The 21,847-nt window shown below is 38.1% G+C and overlaps 1 protein-coding gene and 1 long non-coding RNA gene across 2 annotated transcripts; both read left to right on the forward strand.

Moving 5' to 3' along the window:
* The first annotated feature begins 10,473 nt into the window (after positions 1-10,473).
* On the forward strand, positions 10,474-17,611 carry LOC120311611 (P2Y purinoceptor 1-like). Its single transcript, XM_039351298.1, has one exon. It carries the CDS (start codon positions 12,269-12,271, stop codon positions 13,340-13,342), a length of 1,074 nt encoding a protein of 357 aa, XP_039207232.1. The 5' UTR covers positions 10,474-12,268; the 3' UTR covers positions 13,343-17,611.
* Positions 17,612-17,617: 6 nt separating this feature from the next.
* On the forward strand, positions 17,618-19,041 carry LOC120311612. Its single transcript, XR_005557674.1, has 2 exons — positions 17,618-18,820; positions 18,871-19,041. It is a non-coding gene; the product is annotated as an uncharacterized LOC120311612 (long non-coding RNA).
* Positions 19,042-21,847: the final 2,806 nt, after the last annotated feature.

The following is a 21,847-nucleotide window of genomic DNA, read 5'->3' on the forward strand; positions in this document are numbered from 1 at the left end:
GACAACAGAAATAATAAATTGCACATGCATCTGTATAGAAGGAGGCAACACAATTTGCATTACAATCGAGCTTGCTCTGTGACATGACTAAACACATTCATCTCAGACAATGATTTACTAGTCTATTTTTTCTAAAAATGAAAATATGGACTAGTATGTTTCTATATAGTCTAGAGCTACAATAAGTTTAAGGAATGAATTAACTTTATATTGCTGTCATATGAATCTTTTTCTCCAGTTTTTTTTTTTTTTGCTTTACCCTCATATTCAATTTACTTGAATCACTATTATGCATGTAGTTTTTTACTATATAATCACATATTATTTTTGTTTGTTATAATTCATTAATAAAATTATAAAACTATTTTTGAAAAGGTACACAGTTTATCATTTGACATAATTGTGACTTATTGTGAATATGTATGAAACAGCTTATATGTTCAGCCTAATAAATCCAAAGCCTATTTTATGCTTCTAGGTGGCTGAATTTTTTAAAAAAATCAATGTTTTGGGGAGGGAAGGAGCTGCAACGACATCAAGATATTTTCCCCTTAAAACAACTGCTAGATGAGGCGCAGATTCTTGCAAATGGCAATTAAGAGTTCAAGAAGTTATTGTTATTCTTGTTGTTCAAATACACTGAAATCCAACCAGAAATAAATTGGCCCAGGACAGATGCACTGACATTGCAAGAATCAGAAATTTGAACCTGATTCCTTGTGAAAGTGTGTTATGTGTTACACAAATCTTCTGTGTGCAATTAATTTTAGACAAATATGCACAGAACTGCACTGTCAGCCAGGAAAAACAGTATTCCTTATTAGAGAGCACGAAAAAGCCATTAGAATGCAGTGCATCCCATCACTGGACTATTAAAAATAGTTTTTAAAAAGGCAAGAAAAAAAACTAATAGAGGAAGAATGCTTTGTAATAAAAGGGAGAGAATAGAGGTAGTATCTCATGCCAGCATAACAGAAATAAGTGAAGCCTTTACTACAAGCTAAGTATGAGTTAGCAGCAGTATGATAAGGCTCCAAAGAAGGCAAATACAATTTTTCTGCATCAACAGAAATATAATTTCCAAATTACCAATGGTAATTATTCTATGTTACTGTGCTTTGGTCACACCCACTTTAATCATTGTCCAAAGAGCTGCCGTATATATGCAAGCCCTATCAAGAAATGGAACAGAAGAGACTGTGAGGAACAGAGCCATTACAAAGCTTAATCACTAGGTGGTGTTGGAGTTAGCTCTATTGTACTGTACAACATCAGAATGAAGTCAGGGTTTACTAGATCTGTTATTTTCTTATCTTGTTGTTTGTGCTGGTCTTTAACTGTAATAAAAGTTTGATTTGATATGATATTCTTGGGGGGGGGTTGCCTTGTGCAAAAGACATTAAAACAAAATCTGTTTTACTATAACTTCAGTCTATTAAATGCAAGTCTTAAAAGTCTTAAGTAAGTAAAGAAAATGAGTTTTAACATTCAAAATATGGGGAATTTAATAATAATAATAAAATTGGACAGGACCTTGGAGGTCATCTAGTCCAACCCCCTGCTCAGGCAGGAAACCCTATACCATTTTGGACAAATGGCTGTCCGGTCTCTTCTTAAAAACTTCTAGTGTTGGAGCATTCACAGCTTCTGGAGGCAGGTTGTTCCACTGATTAATTGTTCTGTCAAGAAATTTGAAGGTATTGTTGCATTCAGGAACAATCCAAAATTAGGATTTGGTTTACCTGATGTTCATTTATTTTGGTCTTATAGAATGGTATAGCAAAAAAAGGGGGAATCTTTACTACAGACATGTGGCTGTATAATGTCTAGATCCTTAACTGCCTTTTCTAGGCAGGAATTTGTTTCTCTAGCTAAAGTGCACGAGAAAAGGAGGACATATCAGACATCTGAAAAATTATGTTACAGAAATAAATTTATTTTAGTCTTTCTTAGCATAAGACTTGTTATTCACACTTTGTACATTGTACAATGCTATGGCTTCTTTGGTTGTGGTTTATTGAGCAAACCGCAGTTGGCTCTGTAAGCAAAGCAAAGAAATTATGCCTTAGTATGATGTATGCATGTGACTCTATTTGCTATAGCCAACTCACCTCACAGGATTATTGTTGTGGGAAAAATAGGAAGATGAAAAAGGATTAGGTAATAATTTAAGGCAGCCTTAAATTATTTATGAAGATAATGGAGGCAGGATAAAAAATACCTTAAAATAGCTATTTAAAGAGACCAGATAGGTAGTGAAGAAAAAGATTTCTGCCTGTTCATCAACTATAAATCCCAAAACAATAGCTGATCTTCACAGGGTTAAAGAAGCTACAAAATCAGCTAGTTGCTAAATTATAAGATCTACTTTATTTGTTTTTATTTTACTAGAAGTCCAAGATCCATAAACTGGAACTAGATTGAAAATAATATCTAGAGGCAGGACTTAGATGGAAAATGATCGTTCAAGGGAATTCAAATATCTACTATAATCCACATGACAGATACTGGCATGATGTGGAGGTCAAAGGAGATGGCCTTGAAGGGCAGGAGGAAGAACTGCTACCCAGGCAATGGTCAGACAAAAGGGACAACAAAACCATTTGAGAAAACATCCCAGACAAGCCCTTCCAGAGGTCACACAAAGATAAATAGAAGGAGGGTGTTTAGTCCTCGAGTCAACGGCTAATGAATAGAGCACATTCTGTAATTCCAACAGCCTTTTATTTCAGTAGTTCTCTCTCCGTCACAGCTCTGAGGCTCGCAGGCCTCTCTGACCCTTTTAATAGAATCCCCGGGCAAAAAGGTAACATTCTGGCATGCTTCCGCGCCTCGCACATGCGCGCGAAGCCGGCACCACTCAGTCTGGTCCCGGGCAGCTTGCAAATGCCCGGGACTGTTGCAACGTCCCGAGCCTGTCTGTGCAGGCTCAGGACACAACAGAGGGAGAAGCACACTCAGATTTGCAAGATTCTGTTACTACAGCTGTTACAATAAAGTAGTCCTGAGTCCTGACCTAAATGGCATTCTGAGTCTGGTATACTTAGTTGGGCTGGTACATGGTTTGTGTAGGTTAATATTACAAGTCCCAGAAGACACTGCAGTGAACAAGAAGGGGAAAGACAGAGAAGAAAACTGGAAAAGAAGGCAGAACAGATGTTTGAGAGAGTGTGATATATCCTTCCACTAAAGTTCAATCATATCTACAAAGTGAAAACTGCCAGAGTGTTTAACAATTGTGTAATGAGGCCATGATGAACAGGAAAGTTTTTCTTGTTTTCCCTTCAAAGTGAACTTGGAGATAATGTTTCCTAGGAAACAAGCTCATGATCCAGCAAACAAACTGGAAATGGTTTTGCTGAATTCCAGCAGTTTCAGCAAACATTATAGTCTGGCAAGTGTGAAGAGTTAAGAGTTATACATATAAGGTGTTACAGAAGTAAGGAAACTATTCACAGCTATACAGGACCCAGCACAACCGTGCACCATGTTCTTCTCCTGCTCAGAAACCTTAAGGCTACATACAATAACAGCAATATGGATACCAGTCTCCTTCAGGCCATCCAAAAAGATCATAACTGCATAATTGTCAATGTCCTAACAATCCAAGCACTAACGATGCAACTACAGCCAGATCAAGAATCATAGGGCAGTTCACTTTTCTGATTCAACTCTGATTCCGAGGCCAATTATATGGAAATAGGCTCTGCTGAGACTCAACCCCATAATGTGTCAAATCCTTAATAGTAGTGTACAACCAGGAAAGCAAGATTCACACACAATCTCATTAATCAAGTTTAATACCAGGAAAAGGGGATTAGATTACAGAATTTTAGAAACTAAAACCAGATAGCAGGATAAAATAAGATAGATAAGATAAGATAACCTTTATTGTCATTTTTTTTACTGTGGGCACAATGGCACACATCAAAAATGAAATTTAGTTGCCTGCTCTCAAAGTGAAATACATACATGACACACACCTAAACATACTATATACAACATATGTATAGACCCACACCCCTACATATACATAACAAATAAATATTAAATGTCATCTTGAATATATAACGGAAGGAGGAAGCTTGAGAGTTCACAAGGTTAACGCTGTATGGAATGAAACTATGGCTGAATCTGGATGAAAGAGAACTCATTTATTGATTTATTTGTTCAGTTGTGAAAAGATTCTGGAAATAGTTCTACCAAGAATCTGTGGATATTTGGCAGATACGACCAGTGTCTCTATAATTAAGGGAGTTGCTGACTAATCATCAAAATCAAAACGATTTCTTAAGTTTAGCTGTTGCAATTAAGTTTTCTCACTCTTCTAACATATAAGGAATGGTTGCTGGAATTGGATATGTCTGGTTTAACGAAGAGAAGGACGAGGGGGGACATGATGGCTGTGTTCCAATATCTCAGGGGCTGCCACAAAGAAGAGGGAGACAAGCTATTTTCCAAAGTGCCTGAAGTAGGACAAGAAGCAATGGGTGGAAACTAACCAAAGAGAGAAGTAACCTAGAACTAAGGAGAAACTTCCTGATAATTAGAACAATTAACCAGTGGAACAACCTGCCTCCAGAAGCGGTGAATGCTCCGACACTGGAAGTTTTTAAGAAGAAACTGGACAGCCATTTGTCCAAAATGGTATAGGGCTTCCTGCCTGAGCAGGGGGTTGGACTAGATGACCTTCAAGGTCCTTTCCAACTTTATCATTATTATTATTATTTGTTGTGTCCGGAGCCTGCCAAAGCAGGCTCGGGACGTTGCATTGGTCCCGGGCATTCCAAAAGCTGCCCGGGACCAGACATAGCAGCGCCAGCCTTGTGTGCATGCGCAAAGCGCGAAAACGCTCTGTTCCTATTGGTTGACATTGTCCGGGTTTCTGGCCATATAAAAAGGCCTGCGTGCCTTTTGTTTTTGCTTGGGTGTTGTTAGAAGGAGAATAAAGAGTTGTTCAACATCGCCATGTGTCTTCATCATTCGCACGCGAATGAAGTACTTAACATCATCATTATTATTATTATTATTATATCCTAGTTTCTCTTCCTCTTGATTTTATTATATAAACAATTGGAATGTGCCCAATGAATGTTTTAAGTGGAAAAGTGTTCATTGGCTCTCTTTTATCCTTTGATAAAATTATCAGACTAGTTTAGATATGGGAGAACCTAAGACATTCTGAAATGATCTTGACAGAGAAGCCCAGAGAATAAGGATAATATAACAATAATGTATTAATAACTTGGGAAGTATGCAAGGCAGATTTGGGATAGAAATTGAAGATCAAGAGAGCAAAAAGGTTCTTTGTTACTCTGAACATACTCTTTTATGGATGAACAAAAAGTACAAGTACTTCATCTAGGAACTTGGTACATGCTTTAGAGTCCAGCAGGCAAATTAAAGAGAAATGATTGCCCAAGGCAAGTTTTAAAAAATGGGTTATCAGAGAAGTGTGGGTGGGTGTGAAATCAGTATGAAATCAGTCACACTGGTTCCTATTGAGCCTCAAAAAATGAATTATCCATTAAAATATTCCCTTGCAGTGCCATTTAGAATCTGTTATATTACCACAATTCTCTTGGGATTGCCAAACCTGAGAATAATAAGCTCCTTCTTTGGGGAAAATGCTACTTAAAATGAGCTCATAGTGAGGCATCATTATTCTCAATAAGTGCATTCAAATTGCTGGCAATAACTACTGGAACATCTGGGTATAGTAAATTATTAATTGTTGTCAAGGAGATCCATAGACTGTCTACAAAGTAGATGGAAGCATTAATAAGCAGCATATTGCAAAGCTGGAATTGGAAAAGAAAGGCTAGCTCTGTGTTTGCACATTTCTCTAAAATAATCATAGGAATATTGGATTTGATAGGACCCAAGAGTCTCCTGCTTTTTACACTAAGTAATGGTCTAAGGAATATGTCCAGCTACAAATAGATCATCCATAATTAAAATTTCTTGGGAAAGGATATAAAGCAGCAATGCAATATAAGAAATTAGTATCTGGATTTTCACTTTGCAGCCATCAATATTCCAGGAGAGAATGGAAATTAAATCATAATTATCAGAGACTTCACCAGATGATCTGACTGAACCTTCAGAAAGATAGGAAACTAAGTGAAGAAGGGGAAACTTTGGAGAGCAGTTGAACAATGGAAGGCAATCATAATCCCTTTAATCTTTAATTAAAGCAGGTGAAGATGAGACAGGAGACCTGGGAAGAACCTAGGCCCAGATGGAGACAGCCTCAATTACTACAAAGCTTCAAACTGGCGATAGCTTTAAATAAGGTGATTATATGTGCTTCTGTGGGGATATCCATTTAGGACAGTGAGACAAACAGAGAGGATCAGCAGAATTAGGGGTTTGGTTTCCACAGAGTGAGGTGTCAGAATTTACCAGACACCATTACTGGAGGCTTGCAAAGGCCTGTTTGGAGCCTGGAATTGTTTAGCTCTCATTCCTTTGTTTATTTCAAATAATTTTGTTGAGTTTCAAAAAAAATAATAATCATAAAATCAAAATAACAGAAAGTGGAAAAAATGGGGAGGGTAAAAATGGGGGGAAATTAAAAAGTAACAGAAAAAATACATAATACATAAAACAAATAACTTCTGAATTTTTCTAGTAAACATATAAATATACAATATAGTAACCTCTTACTCTAAATTTAAGTCAAGACATATTAAATCATACAAAAATAATACAATTCAAATAACTCATTTTTAATTTAACTACCTGATAAAATATTATTAAATGAAAATAAAATGTGCATATATAATTTTAGAACCATATTTCTCTAATCAAAACTGATCTAATTGTCCAATCCCAAAATCCAAACTTTATCTTTTTCAGCCAAAAAAATCCAAGAATAATTTTCCAATAACAAAGAATACATAAAACAATATTATAAAGAACACCAATAATCAATGTTCAATATAGCTACAAATATCCTCTCATTTTAAATTTAAACCAATATATAAAAACTATGATTAAATATGAATGAAACATAACTTTAGTCTTAACATTTCACAATGTTTATTTAATCAAACATTATCTCTTGTGCCATCACTTTGCTGAACACCTAGTTCTCATAGCACTTTCTGTCTAAGGATATTACCCAAGTAGTAGGGCTGTATTACTATTATTCTTCTTATTTTTCCTATTATCTTTTCCTATTGGTATTTTATGATTATATTACTTTGTTGTTTGTATGTCCCCTGAGAGCTTATGCACTGGAAACAAATTATGTGTCCAGTCACACTTGGCCAATAAAGAATATTCTATTTCTAATCAAAGGAACTGCTTAGTTTTCAGTCCTGAAGAAGGCTGCTTAAACAGATCTGTCACGTGGGCAGCAAGTCCCATGTATTCCCCTGAGCTTCAGGAAAATGTGTGTGTGAGAGAGAAAAAGCATGAAGAGAGAATGGAATTAGGGGTTAGATCATTCAATTCAATTATCTCTGAAAAAAGCAGAGAGTTCTAGCTAAGGTTGTTTATCTAAATACTGTTTGAAGTTCCATTCAAGCACTTCAGATTTATTACAGGTAGAAAGTAAGAGATCTGCTTACAACTTCCTTGAATAATAAAAGTTGCTCAATTTGGGAGTGTTTCTTTAGCACAGATGGAGGTTGAAGTCCAACCATTAACAGTTCTTCCTTTTGCCAATTCTGCCTGGCAAATTTCTTCTGGCAGCTTCGGATTTCTCCTCCTTTGCTTCCTGTTGGAGAGCTGTCACCCATTTAGACCTGTACTGAATGTAGCTTGCTAGACTACATCTTAAACAGCAGAAGGAGCAGAAAAATAAGGAGGTCAAAGCATTGAAGGAAGACCCTCTCCCCAGATAGAAGAAGAAACCATGAGGCAGGAGAAATTAAATCGCAAACAAATAATTAAATCACAACAGTTTAAATCCTTTTAAAAATAAAACACAAACCTTATCTGACTCATTTCCAGAGCTTACAGCCTCAGGCGAGCCCACGTGCAAACACTTGAAATTAACAAAATCACATAGAATGCACTCTGGTGCAAGAATGTAACAAAAATGTAGCAAGACACATAACACCATAACTGCCACTTATTAACCGATTAGCAACACAAATAGACATAGGAACTAACCAGATTTGCCAACTCCGCTCCCTTTTGGGGAACAGAGATTAGTCCTTTTCTTTCCAAATAAAGCCAAATAGGAAAATTACCCCATCAATAGGCACAGGATTAAAACATCACCAAACACAGGTTTAGTATGTGTTAGACTAAAAAGACCTCAGAAATGATATATAAACTTATGTTTGGATGTCAATCATTCTAGCTAACTGAGAAACTTTGCCGAATGTCACTCGTCTTGATTTCTTGTCATTAAAGGCTTCTTTCCAGTAGCTCTGCTTCATTATTCAATTATTCGTCAAAGTGCTAATTGTTGCATCCCGGCTGGCAGAATCCTCATCAGGGAGTATTTTCCTCCCCACAATTCTGGCAACCACGAAGGGACTCCCAGATCACCCAGCCACAGGACCGGGTCCAAAGAACCATTATCCTGCTGGCAATGCTTTTGTCTGTGGGAAGACAAACCTCTGCAGACACTGCCCAGTTGGCAACAGGTATTAAAGGGAGTCTTTGAATCTTGCACAACAGCTGCCTGGAAAGAGGATAAGTACCACCTAAATTACAGTCTTTAGAAATTGGAAAGTGGGCTGAGAGTTCTTTTATCCGACTATTGTCTTGGTTGCAGCTCTTCTTTAAGGTTACAGAGTCCTCAATTTATGACTGTGAAGGAGCCTGGAATTTCCATCATAAGTCATGACAGTCTTAAGCTGATGTATCCAGTGTAACCAACTTGATTTAATGACCTTTTCTGTGGCAGTTGTAAAATGAACATTGTGGTGGTGAGCCAAATGTGGTGGTTGTAAAGTGAATGCTTTGGTCATTAATTGAGTTAATGCATTCCTGTGAGCATTTTCTGCAGGAAACTGACCAAAAAGGCTGGTTTACAGTAAAAAAAAAAAAGTCATAAATCATGTCATATAACTGTGGGATCCTGCAACCGACCATAAAGGCAAGTCAATTGCCACTGCTTCAAATGCAATCATGTGACTGTTGAAGGATGTACCGTCATCCAGAACTGGACCATAGTACCTTTTTTGGGGGGGGGTCCATCATAATTTCGGTCACTAAGTGTGCATTGGTAGCAAAATATATATCCATCCTTTTCTTGCATGCAACATAGAACTACAGTATTAGAATTTTTTTTCTAGCTTCCTATGGAGCTAAGGGGCTTTGATGAGTGATCCTTGAAGGGATATGCTCATACACACACCTTAGCTTACTTAGAGGGAAAATAACCTGTTTGCAGGACCTTAAGGCAGCTGTGTCATTTGCAGGAATCATGTGACTCTCCTCCAAAGTTGTGGTGTGATTTCAGGAAGGGGCACAGCTCTTTTCTTGTATAGCAGACAATGTACTTTGGGTACATTTCCCACCTGCTCCAAAGCACTTTTTTAAAAATCCAAAGTGCAACACAATTCTAGTGAGAACACATTTCCAACTACTGCTAAAGTGCAATAGGACAAAAATACTTACTCTTTCCCCAAAACTACAAGAGTATCAGAACATTTATAAATTGCAGAAGCACCATTAATGAGATGTCATTTACCATCCTCAAAGCTCCTTGCAGATGCACCAGATGATTAGCTCTATTTAAAATATGAGATTTCCTTCCTCACGCAGGAAGCAGATGTCATCCGGAAATCAAAGAAATATGTTTCTTCTTTCAGAAATTCTGAAAGATTAATTTTGTGCACAGTTCATAGGTGGATAAATCAGATAACAGTCATATACAGTACAAATGATTGCAGATAGAACAGCCTTGTGTGCTTCTTATACATGCAGTAGATCTGGACTAAGGGTCTCTTCCCACAAATTATTTATGGTGTCATTGGAACAACTTGGTAACCCCAGTGTTACCCCTGTCATAATGATGTTTTCTTCTGGCCAGGCATTCATTTACAGAGCTTGGGCCTTCTATTCTCATCCTGCAGCAATCTTTAAAACATTGCATAAGCCGATCAGATGGTTCACTGTTATACCATTAGCTCTATCACCACAGCAAGGGCAAAGAGCCACTGTCACTTCAAATGCAGGTCCTCGTGTGTTATATGAGATGTATTATAGTGGGAGCTGAATGTTTTAATCAGTGACATTAGTCAACAAAACCCCTGCAATGCAGATGTCACCAGGTCACCCACCTTACCAGGTATGATGTTTCTCATCACATCAAGCCTTAAGAATCATAATTAATCATAATTTATATAAACATTCACCTGTCTGTATTGATTTCAAGTAACCCTATATTGAAATATGTTTTTGAAGCAAGTCACTCAAGTAAAGCAGATGATAAAGGAGCTTAATCAGGAAAAAAAAACAACCCTCAGTCAAAACTTTCCATCTGTAGAATTAATAATACCTATATGGAGGGTGCCAGTTCTCTCATCCTTATTAATAACATTGCTTATTTATTAATAACATTGCTTACATCTGAGAATTCTGGAGTGTGACATTAGCGTTACAATCTTCAAAAAAGGAGTTACTACCATGCCAGCAAACCACAGCCCTGGATTAGCTGGAGATACAGGGCTACAAATTAAATTGGGCCTTGTAACAAAAGATTTTCCAGTCTCCAAGGGAGTCACAGAGATTCACACCTGCAAATGCTTACGTTTTCTCACATTCTGCAGTTATGGATTAAATAGAAGGGGGCCATTTATTTCTTCTTTTTTAAAAAATTAGATTTAGAAGCTGCCTGACTTTACAATGGCACCCATAAAATGGGTAGAGCTCCCAATTGCACGATCACATCTTGTCTTTTTTCTTACCCTGCTCTGCAGACACACTAAGAGGTTCTTAGTAAAAAAAAAACAAACAAACAAAAAAAAAAAACAAACAAAAAAAACCTAGGCTGTGTTCCAGGAAGGGAGTCATGAAGTACCCTGGACAATTGCTGACAATTCATAAGATGATGAAATCTTTATTTTTGTGTTCCAGTATAGATGAAAGTACTTTAGTAGTAAGTGCTTTAATCTCAGTTTCTCTTTAAAAGTACAGGGGAATGCTTGAGTGTTGCTTATCTCTACTGGCTGAGTGAACCATCTTCACTGGGCTGGTCAAGTACAGCAGACCCGAAGGAAAGTTTCACACGCGCTCTTCCAGTTTAACAGGGAAACCAGTTCATTGCTCCATTATCTCTTGAATTAAACGAGGTCCAATCCCGTCGGGAAGAAGCTTAATTCTTCTGGCCTGACTTCGCCCGGGAGTCATTCATTCATTCATTCATTCATTCATTCATTCATTCATTCATTCATTCATTCTCAGTTTCGGTAAAATGCAGCGACGTTTTTTCCAGCGGTCCTGGCAACGCGGTCTTAGCTGATTGCTTGGTGGAACCGCCAAGGACATGTTTCCTTCCCAGGTGCTGAAGTCCGGCTAGTTATTTTTTTCTCGGTCCAAAAGTGAAGCTCACAAAGTAGTCCTATTACCACACTCTCTCCGCTCCTCCCCGGCTCCGCTCTTTCTCTTTCTCCGTGACTAGTACCACGTTGGCTTTCGGTTCCACCTAATCTCTGCCCTTCCCTTTTCGTCTCCTGTCCTGTCCCGACCCTCCCACCCCCGTCCTGCCTTCTTCGACGCAGCTCTTCCCCGAGCACCGCGAAGCTTCGTTCAGCAGCCACCAGCTTGCCTGACCGCTCAGCGCTGGATCCCGGGGTCACCGGCGTCTCCGGAGCGCAAGACGTCCCGAAGATCGGAGTCCCCGACCGTGGAGTTATTCTGCATCTTTCCCTCTCTTCGTTCCTCCCTTGGTCCACCTTCGAATGCTTGCAATCTTTCGACGGAGAAAAGGGAATCTCTTCGCAGAGTTTCCAAACTGCCACCAGTCTATCTTCCGAAGCCTCATCGCTTTCTTTCCGCTGGCAAAATCCTTTCTAATCCCGCATCCAATCCCAGGTCTGCTCTTCTAAAGTCCCTCCACTGTTGATTGTTGGAATTATCTGGATTATCTGGCCTGTTAGGCTGAGTCATCAGCTGCAGTAGGCCAAGGTATGAGGAAGTTTGGCCTTCTTCCAGTATTCCCTCTCCCGATGGCTTCCTTTGAGAAATTCCTCAATTCCATCCTGCACCCACTCAGGTAAACTGTTCCTCTCTCTATCTGCCTTACAGAAGATCCATTCCCCACTTCCTCTCTTCTCCTTCAAGGCTCAATGTAGACAGGATGAAAGAAGTTGATAATCAAGTCAACTCCACTGACAACTCCACGTTTGACATTGATGTTCTGTGCCCAGTTAATATGGATTTCACCGAATGGTTCCTGCCTGCTTTCTACCTCATTCTCTCTCTCTTGGGGCTTTTGGGGAATACACTGGGCTTGTGGACCTTATGCAGAAGTTCATGGAGGAACAACTGGAATCCCTTCAATGTGCTATTGTGTAACTTAGCAATTGCAGACTTGTTTTATGTGATTACACTGCCCTTCTTTGTGTCCTACTATCTTCGTGGACATGTATGGCTCTTTGGCCAAAGCTGGTGCAAACTAACTCGACTTTTCTTCCATGTCAACCTTTATGCCAGCATTGGCTTTCTGACCTGCATCAGTGTTCATCGTTATCTGCACATTGTGCATCCAATGAAGATGATAGGAAGATGTCAAACACTTGGCTCTTCTGTCTTTCTGAGTGTTTTGGTCTGGGTCTGGGTCATGATTCAACTTTCTCCTGATTTAACTTTTAGCAAAAGGGGTCTCAAGCCTGACAAGTGCCATGACTCAACAACACACAAAAACCTGGAGCCTTATTTGTTATACTTTCAAATTTTAACAGTGACTGGCTTTGCTATTCCTTTCTTCATTGTCACAGGATGCTATTGTCATGTGGTCATTGTCCTCAGGAGGAACAAAAACATGGATCCTAACCTCAAGCAGAAGAGCATTAAATTGGCAATTATGGTAACAACACTTTTCTATGTGTGTTTCCTCCCTTATCATATCTTTAGGAACCTTAATTTCTTGTCTCGGAGATGGCAACATCAGGGATTTTGCAATCAGACTTTAAAGAATATTTATATCTTCTACCAAGTGACTCGAGTCTTGGCTAGCCTGAATAGTGTCATGAACCCTTTGTTATACTTGCTGGCCCGTGAGGATTTAGGGGTGCAACTGAGGAAATTTGGTAGAAGCATCAGACTGAGTATGAAGACTTCTTTCCAGGACAAAATCCAACATTTGGAATTAAGGCAATCAAATATTATGCTTGATAAAGAATGCGAAGAGACACTATCTAGCGAACTCTGAATGATTGTTTTGAAGGGAATATCATAAATGCCTACTGTCTGAATGCTCCTCCCTCTTTTCCAACATTCCTATCATTTGATGGATACGAGTATTAATGTTTTTAATAGTTTGAAAATTGAGTTTGGAGCACAAATTAGAAGCACTATGCAAACATGCAGAAGATGTAGAGTGAGAATGAATAGAACACTGTGGGATAGGGTTGTGCAAGATAAACAACTAAATTTATGGGCATTGTCATTTTATTATTTGCCTGAATTAATCTTTAACTCTGATGCATAGTCCTGCCCTTATTACTTTATTGTATATGTATTTTCTACGGAGGTCCTCTGAAGAGACTGGAATTTTTAAAAGTTGCTGGATTCAAAACATCACATACATTACGTATAATAGTATTCTTTTCTCTCTCTGTGTGTTTATAGTGGCAGTGGGAGACCAATTTATTCACTTGCCATTAATGTATATCTATATAGCTATAGCTATTGCTACCTAGCTGGCTAGTTAGCATTTCAAATGAAATGTGAAATGTCTCTTTTTCCTTACTGAGGGCAGATAGCCAGTGAAAAGTGCATTAGTTCAAGTTCTGCAAAACTTTTTAAAACTTTTAAAAAACCCTTTAGGCTGGGAGTGATGTATTTTGGTATCTGATGGCTTATATAAGATTGTATAAAATGGCTTATATAAAAAAGCTAGAAATGTATGGGTGCATTTTGAAAGGATACATCATGGTATATTGCACAAAATCATAATGCATATCTTTTAATATATACACACTCACAAATCCATATATTATATAAATACGTGACTATACTAGCTAGGGTATTTGGAGGAACAAACTTATGCATATGTAACTTTTGCTCTTTAACCACAAATATTTTAGCATACATTGCTTTGTTCCATGATTAATAGTTTCTTTTCTTTTAATACCATCTTAAACTGTGTACCAAGGTGGGGATGGGGGAAAATATAAGGTACAAAGCCAGAACAGAATACTTTATGTTATCTTTAAAAAAATCTAAAATTGATTTGCTTGAGATAGATAGATAGATAGATAGATAGATAGATAGATAGATAGATAGATAGATAGATAGATAGATAGATAGATAGATAGATAGATAGGCAGGCAGGCAGGCAGGCAGGCAGGCAGGCAGGCAGGCAGGCAGGCAGGAGACAGACAGATAGACAGACGATAGAAAGAAAAAATATGACTATGCTGTCATTCATTTTAATGAATATAACTTTTTGATATAATGACTTAGCTGTTTTATCTTTTTTCTTGTTTTGTACATTGCCTAGAGTTGGGCAGCTAGTAATTATAAATACACAGACACATAAACAAACAAGCAAACAAACAAATAAAGGGTGCTATGCCAACAAATCTTGGATGGCAGTTAGAAAATCTGTGCATTGACAAAAATTCCATCTGTCAATTGTAAAAGGCTACACTGCTTGGATCTGCATATGTACTATGCGGATATATTATGATATTCTAGCTTCTGGGGAAGAACTTGATGTGTATAAAGGCCAACAACAGCTAAAGAACTGTCAGCTGCAACTTCAAATGGTTATGAATAGATAATAACAACAATTTAAGTTGATGTGACTAGAAGAATTGAATCTGACTTACATTTAACTTTTCACTGGGCAAAATAGAAAGGCTGTTCTCTTTTTTTGCTCCTTTTAGGAGAGTTGAGAAACCTAGGGATCCAAATTTAAATATGACAGTCAGTTTAGACAAAGAATCATAAAACATAATTTAGTCACAGAATGAAAGTTTGGAAAATGATTAATACAAAAGCAGGTTTTCTATCTGAGTTAGTGTTTCTCAACCTTGACAACTTTAAGGTGTGTGGACTTCAATTCCTAGAATTCTGGGAGCTTGAGAGTTGCCAAAGTTGAGAAACACAGATCTAGATTAATGTATATAAATATATAAATAGCATGGGAGTTTATGGGATCGGTGGGTAGGAGTATATGATAAAATATGTGTTATGATGTCATTGCTCAAATGACACAAATTTCATAATTAATATTATTTTGTGATGATGTCATGATGCATATAATTCATCACCACTTCTATGTATTAGGTGAGGATTTGGACAGAGAGAGTTATAGAAGCATTAGAAGACTGCTTTGAGTGCATAGATTGGGGCATGTTTAAGGAAGCAACTACTGATAACCAACATACAAATGTAGAGGAGTATGCCACCACGGTTTTTTGCATATATCCAAAAGTGCATAGACAATGTCTGTGTCCTGAAAAGCATTGTTGTGAGGGCGAATGAAAAAACGTAGCTGACTTATGAGGTCCGCAAGATGCTGAAAGCACGGAATATGGCTTTTAGATCTGGTGACATGCTGATACTTAGACCAGCCAGAGTAAATCTGAAAAGTGCCATAAAAGGTGCAAAGCAAGTCCATTGCCAGATAATTCAGAACTTTTTTCGGGACCCAACACCAGGCAAATGTGGAAAGGAATCCAGGTGACTCCCATCGAGATGCAAGAACGACACAAACTTCCTAAACAAACTGAATATATTTTTTGGTAGATTTGAGGCATGAAATAGCAATCAGTAAAATGTTGGTTCTAATAAAACCAGTAAAGTGGAGAAAATACTGCAGATTCAACCCAATCCCCTTAGTTTCATTGGCCTTTAGCACAGCTGCAGCTTCATGGAGGAGGGGTCAAAAAATCAAGGTCACATTCAATCCCATAATAGCAATCACCATAGTGACTTTTTTCCCCCATCCTGACCCCTAGAACCCTGTATTAACATTTGGTAATTAACACGATTGCCTTTAATTTCTAAATATGAAGTATTGAATAAAATCTGGATTTCAACAACCAAGTCTGACAAACTGGATTAACTGTTTCAAAAAAATAATTTTTAATATTCCATACAACTTTATGGCATCTTCAAGTTTCATTGCCGTAAACATGGTTGGGGCTTGTGACATGTTGACTAAGTTGTCATATCACAACAAATCAAAATGAGGCTTGTAGCTTAACTCAGTTTGATCCTAGAAATCACTCTTTTGTTTTTCAGTGATATTATCATTCTGAGCCTTATGCCACCCCACTATATATAATTAGCTTTGAGCATCCATGAAGTTATCAGAATTGAACTTGACTGAAAAAAATATTTTGAGAGGACAGAAAAATGTACAGTATAATAATATCAAAACTGCTTATAATAAATAGATGCACTTCAAGACAAAACCCATCCAGAGTTGCTGGGAAACATGTGGCATATAAATTTAATCCTGCAGATGATGATGATGATAACGATGACAATGATGATGATAAACATGATCTACTTTGCTGATCTAAAAAAAAATCTAAAAAGGTTGCCCTTGATAATACTTATAAGAAAACCAAGAATACATGCTAGACTGAGAAATTCAAAAACTGTCATGGCCCCATCAGAACCCGTTCAGAAGAGGAGGAGTTGCAACTGTGACCGTTCTGATAGGAATGGTATGTCTCCCTTGGCATGTTTGAAGAGGCCAGGGGCTGAGAACAGACCCCTCATACACTGGGGGAGGTGCTTGACCAGACAGAAAGCTGCCTGCCTGCACAGACACAGGGGAGGATTGGCTGCTAACAGGGAGTGATGCTGATAGGCAGCAGATGAGGAATAGCTGCCTCCTCTACTCGATCCAAGGGCATAGAGAGCGGAGTGTAGGCAAGCTCAGAGAAGGGCTGCAAGGCTACTCAGGAAAAGGTTGCCCCATCCCTCGTCATAAGGAACACCTGAAGTGGAGTGACGTAAGGAGAAGCCGTGGGGAGTTAGTCTTTGCCAGGAACAATTGTTTGCTTTGGCTTACACTCCTCAGGCTTTGACTTGTGCCTTTTGCCTTGTCTTGAAGATTGCTTGTCACCTCTTGCTTTGCCTAGCCATGAGGGCTGCCTTCTGCCTTTTGTTTTGAACCTTGCCCTTGTCTTGTGGACTGCTTTTGGTGATTTGCTTTGCTTTGCCTTTAGAACTGCCTTGTCTGCCTTGTATCTTGTCTTTGCCCTGAGGACTACCGTTTGTCTTGTGCCTGGACTGTGGACTACAGTTCACCTCATAGAATGCTTAGCCTGGTGGAATGGACTTGGAACCCTGGACCTTGCCCTGTGAGTCTGTTCGTACTCTGTAGACCTTCTTTGTAATATAGAGGCTGTTGTTTGGAGGACCATGGTGGCTACTTTCAGGGTAGCGTGGGGTGGAGCCTTACTGGTTGTTGGAGGGCCGCTTGTTGGACCATTTATTGAGAGCAATAAAGGATCCTTGACCACCTGGGTCATAACAAAAACTATTGCCAAATAAGTAATAGCATAACACATCTGCACTGTTGTCAGGAAAATGAAAGGTTCATATAGTTGGCAACTTCAGGGTGTGTTTCTTATTTTCATGATATTTGGCACCCACAGGTTCTACCATACACTCCAACCCCCCTTTTCCAGTGACAGAACCAAGTCTGATCTCTGAGAAGTAGAGGCTATGATGCTTCACAGGTGCCAGGACAGAACAAGCTCCAGATGACAATATTTAACAGGGACTTGACATGCCTGTTAGTTCTGATAGGACAAAGAGGAAAATATGCATATTGTATTTATATCTCGTAGATATAACATATATATGTTGTATGTACTTAATATCTATAGATATAAATAAAAATAAGCATAAAATATAATAAAACAATCATCATCATCATTTTAGCCATTGACTATCCACTACAGGATGAAGGCCTCTAATACGGTCCTGAACTTTCTTTTGCCAATTGGGCCTGCAATACTTGCTGATGACGTCAGTCCATCTTGTTTTAAAACAATCTTATATAAAGCAATATAATAATACAAAGAATAGTGGTGTTCACCAAGTACAATGGTACAATTTAAAGTACAATTAGTACAAGATTACTATTGGTGTAATAGAACAAAGAGAAGATATATCAGAGGTATATATACATATATAGGTCAGATAGAAGTGAAATATAAGCTTTAGATTCTGTGCCAGGATATTCAGAGTGAGATAAATAAATGTGTAGGACAACTGAAAATTTGTCTAATTTTCATTAACTTATTAATAAGTAATTAGAGACTTTTGTAAACTAGCTAGCTAGATTAGCTATTTCTTTGACTGCAAGTAGTAACATTTCTTTAACACCTGCCAGAGTCAGCTAGAGAGGTTGGCAACAAATACTGCATAGGCTGCACACAAATCTGTCTCACAAACTAGCTGACAGGATGTGGTTTTAATACTTGGCTGAGATACATTGCAAATGAGTTGCTACTGGAAAATAAGAGAGGTGGCAAGAATTAAGAGAGGTGGCAGGATATTTAGCTAGCAGTGTTTAGGGGTATACAGATAAGAATCTGGCAATGAACAAAATTTATCATTATCATAGTAAAAACAGTGGTAGTCAACATATGAAAAATGAAGTAGGAGTGAAAAGTTAATAGAGTATTATGGGATGATTTTGCCTTGTGCGCAGGTATGACTATCTTAATAGAGTATTATGGGATGATTTTGCCTTGTGCGCAGGTATGACTATCACAGATCAAAAAAATTCTTACTGTTGTTTTCTGTGGTAAATTATACAAAAATTGTACAAAAATAACTTGGTCTAATATCTGTCACACTCCCTGGATGTGAAATTCAGAGGTGTCCTTATCTGCTTCTGTACAGAAATAAAAGAGTTTTGTCTTTTCTTGATCTTGTGTGGAAATTGATTTTTTTATACTGGGTTCCTTTACCTAACCAATATTCTGATGATAATATTGATATTATTATTATTATCGATCATCGCACAGTCAGCCAGATGTTCAGACTGGATTTGGCATTTTGTCTACCTATCGAGTCCTTACCCAGGACCTGGGATAGGCAGATGTGGATGTTTGATGGTATTACAGGTATCGTCGCAGGATGGAAGCAGTTCCTAATAAGGCCGCCTTTTGCAATTGACTAATAGCAAATTTGTCAATGCAAATGGTGTTCAAGTGGTGCTCCAGTTGTTTTGGGATTGCACCCAAGGAGCCTATGACTATTGGTACTACCCTTGCTTGCTTTTGCCACAGTCTTTCTATTTCTATTTGTAGGTCTTTGTATTTTGTTATCTTCTCCAGTTCTTTCTCGTCTATTCTGCTGTCTCCAGGCACTGTCACGTCCACTATCCAGACTTTTTGTCTTTCTTATCGACAATTGTTAAGTCTGGGGTGTTATGTTGCAGGTGCTTGTCTGTTTGAATTCTGAAGTCCCAGAGCAGTTTAATTTTATCAGTTTCTATGACTTTCTCTATTTTATGATCCCACCAGTTTTTGCTTACAGGCAAATGATATTTTTTGCAGATCTTCCAATGCACCATTGTTGTACTTTGTCATGCCGCTGCTTGTAATCAGTTTGTGCAATCTTCTTGCAACAGCTTACCAAGTGGTCCACTGTTTCTTCAGCTTCTTTGCATAGGAGGCACTTACTGTCTGTTGCTGTCTTCTCAATTTTGACTTTGTATGCATTTGTCCTTAAAGCTTGGTCTTGTGCAGCCAGAATTAATCCCTCGGTCTCTTTCTTCAATTTTCCGGCTCTTAGCCATTGCCAGGTTTTATTATTATCTGCTTTCACAGCTATTTTTTTCATGTATGGCATGTAGGGCTTAGCTCGTCCAGCCTACTATTGTTCTTATTTGGTCTTTCTGTAGGCCGTGCGTTGGTCTCTAAGTCGTTGTCAGACCTTCCTGATTATACATCTTCAGTTATGATGATTATTAGTATTCTTAAATTATTATACAAACACAAAACAACAACAACAACACCCAACAACAACAACAACACAACAACAATAATAATAATAATAATAATACTAATAATAATAATAAAATAATAATAATAAAAAATAGGTTGGAAGGTATCTTGAGGTCTTCTAGTCACTCCCTGCTCAGCAGGAACCATACATTCAGACAAAGCTGTCCAATCTTTAAAAACCTCAGTGTGGAGCATTCACAACCTGCAGGCAGGTTGTTCCACTGATTAATTGTTCTAACTGTCAGGAAGTTTCACCTTAGTTCTAGGTTGCTTCTCTCTTTGATTAGTTTCCATCCATTGCTTCTTGTCCTGCCTTCAGGTGGTTTACAAAGATTTCCTGTAATCCTTGTCAACCAAAATTCCCTGTGAAGACAAAATGGAGGAGCATATGGCTCAGGGACTCCATGTCCTCACATGGGCTTAAATGCCAATGTACAGGGGAAGATTATATAATAAATTATCAAGTAAAACACTGATCTTTTTCTCAAAAGTCTCATTCCTTGTCTCTTTATCTTTCATCGTCCATCCCAGTGATGGGAACCATGCTACAAATATTCAGTAACAGTGACCTCAGAGGCCATAAAGCGAGGGTGTTTAGGGACTTCATAAAGCCTCAGGCTATCAACTGCCTTCTCCATATCATCATGATAGGAAAAGTAAGACCCACAACTTTATAAAAATGTCTGCAAAGAGAAAAAGAAAAAGATAAAAGAGAGCCATTCAGCAGACACTGAAGTCAGTGATGAATGTTTGATTTTCCCTATAAGTTTCCTTTTACAGTTGGCTTAGAACATCAGGAGAAATTTATATGATAAATATTTACTGGACCAATAATACTTACCAAACTATTCCCCCCCCCCAAGATTTGGAAACAGGATGAAGATCCATCATATCAAGCTGTCATTGTGTGAACTAATAGATCTTCCTTGGGCCTCCAAGAAAGAAATCAGATCTTCTATTCATATCAGAGAATGGTAGTAACCAAATAAATATTTACAGTTTAGGGAGCAACATGACTTGACCTTACTTGCTTCAAAGGCACATGAATACAAGCCAACTGGTCTGGGTTTCTATAAAGCATTACAAGGTCCTGCTCACAGAGTAATATGGGGAAGAAATGGACATATTTGGTCATTTGGCTAACAAACAAGAACACAAATGCTCTGGTCAGTGGATCAGACTAAGCATTCATCTTGTCTAAAATTCTGTTTTCCCCAACTGAAGCTCCACAACACATCTTTTTAAAAAAATTAAAAAAATCCAGACAGATCTTGTACAGTTCATAGCTGCAGTCTTGATGTGGTGACAAATAAATGAACAAGCATTTATAATCTTATTTCAGCTTTTCTTTGCTTTATAGATGTGTGAAGATTGTAAATGAGGATTGATCACAAATTTACATTTTAAAACCCTTGTTGCAATTGTGAACAGTTGCTGGCCCAGGTCAGTTGCTAAACATGGAATACTTGCAAAATCAGGTTAGTAGCCATTAAAGAAAAAAAAGTTGCTCCAGGAACAAAAAAGCTAGTTTGAAAACACTTGATAAACCACGGTAATTATTGATTCTGTTGAATGAATGTTTCCTTGTAATGCACCCTATGAACCTCGTCTAGGCTTAACTTGTAATGAAGTAATGCATACCAGCCAAAATGGGCTTGTGTTCAAGGTAACATAAGAGAGAGAAGATGACTGTAAAACCACAGCAGGAAAATATGCCCAGAGCT

Source organism: Crotalus tigris, unplaced genomic scaffold (genome assembly GCF_016545835.1).
Source record: "Crotalus tigris isolate CLP2741 ecotype Arizona unplaced genomic scaffold, ASM1654583v1 scf7180000018371.15429387391:27106975, whole genome shotgun sequence".
In the NCBI taxonomy this organism is placed as follows: domain Eukaryota; kingdom Metazoa; phylum Chordata; class Lepidosauria; order Squamata; family Viperidae; genus Crotalus; species Crotalus tigris.

What these genes read in the sequence shown, in the direction of transcription:
- LOC120311611 (XM_039351298.1), top strand. Translation starts at nt 12,269, where the DNA reads ATGAAAGAAGTTGATAATCAAGTCAACTCCACTGACAACTCCACGTTT.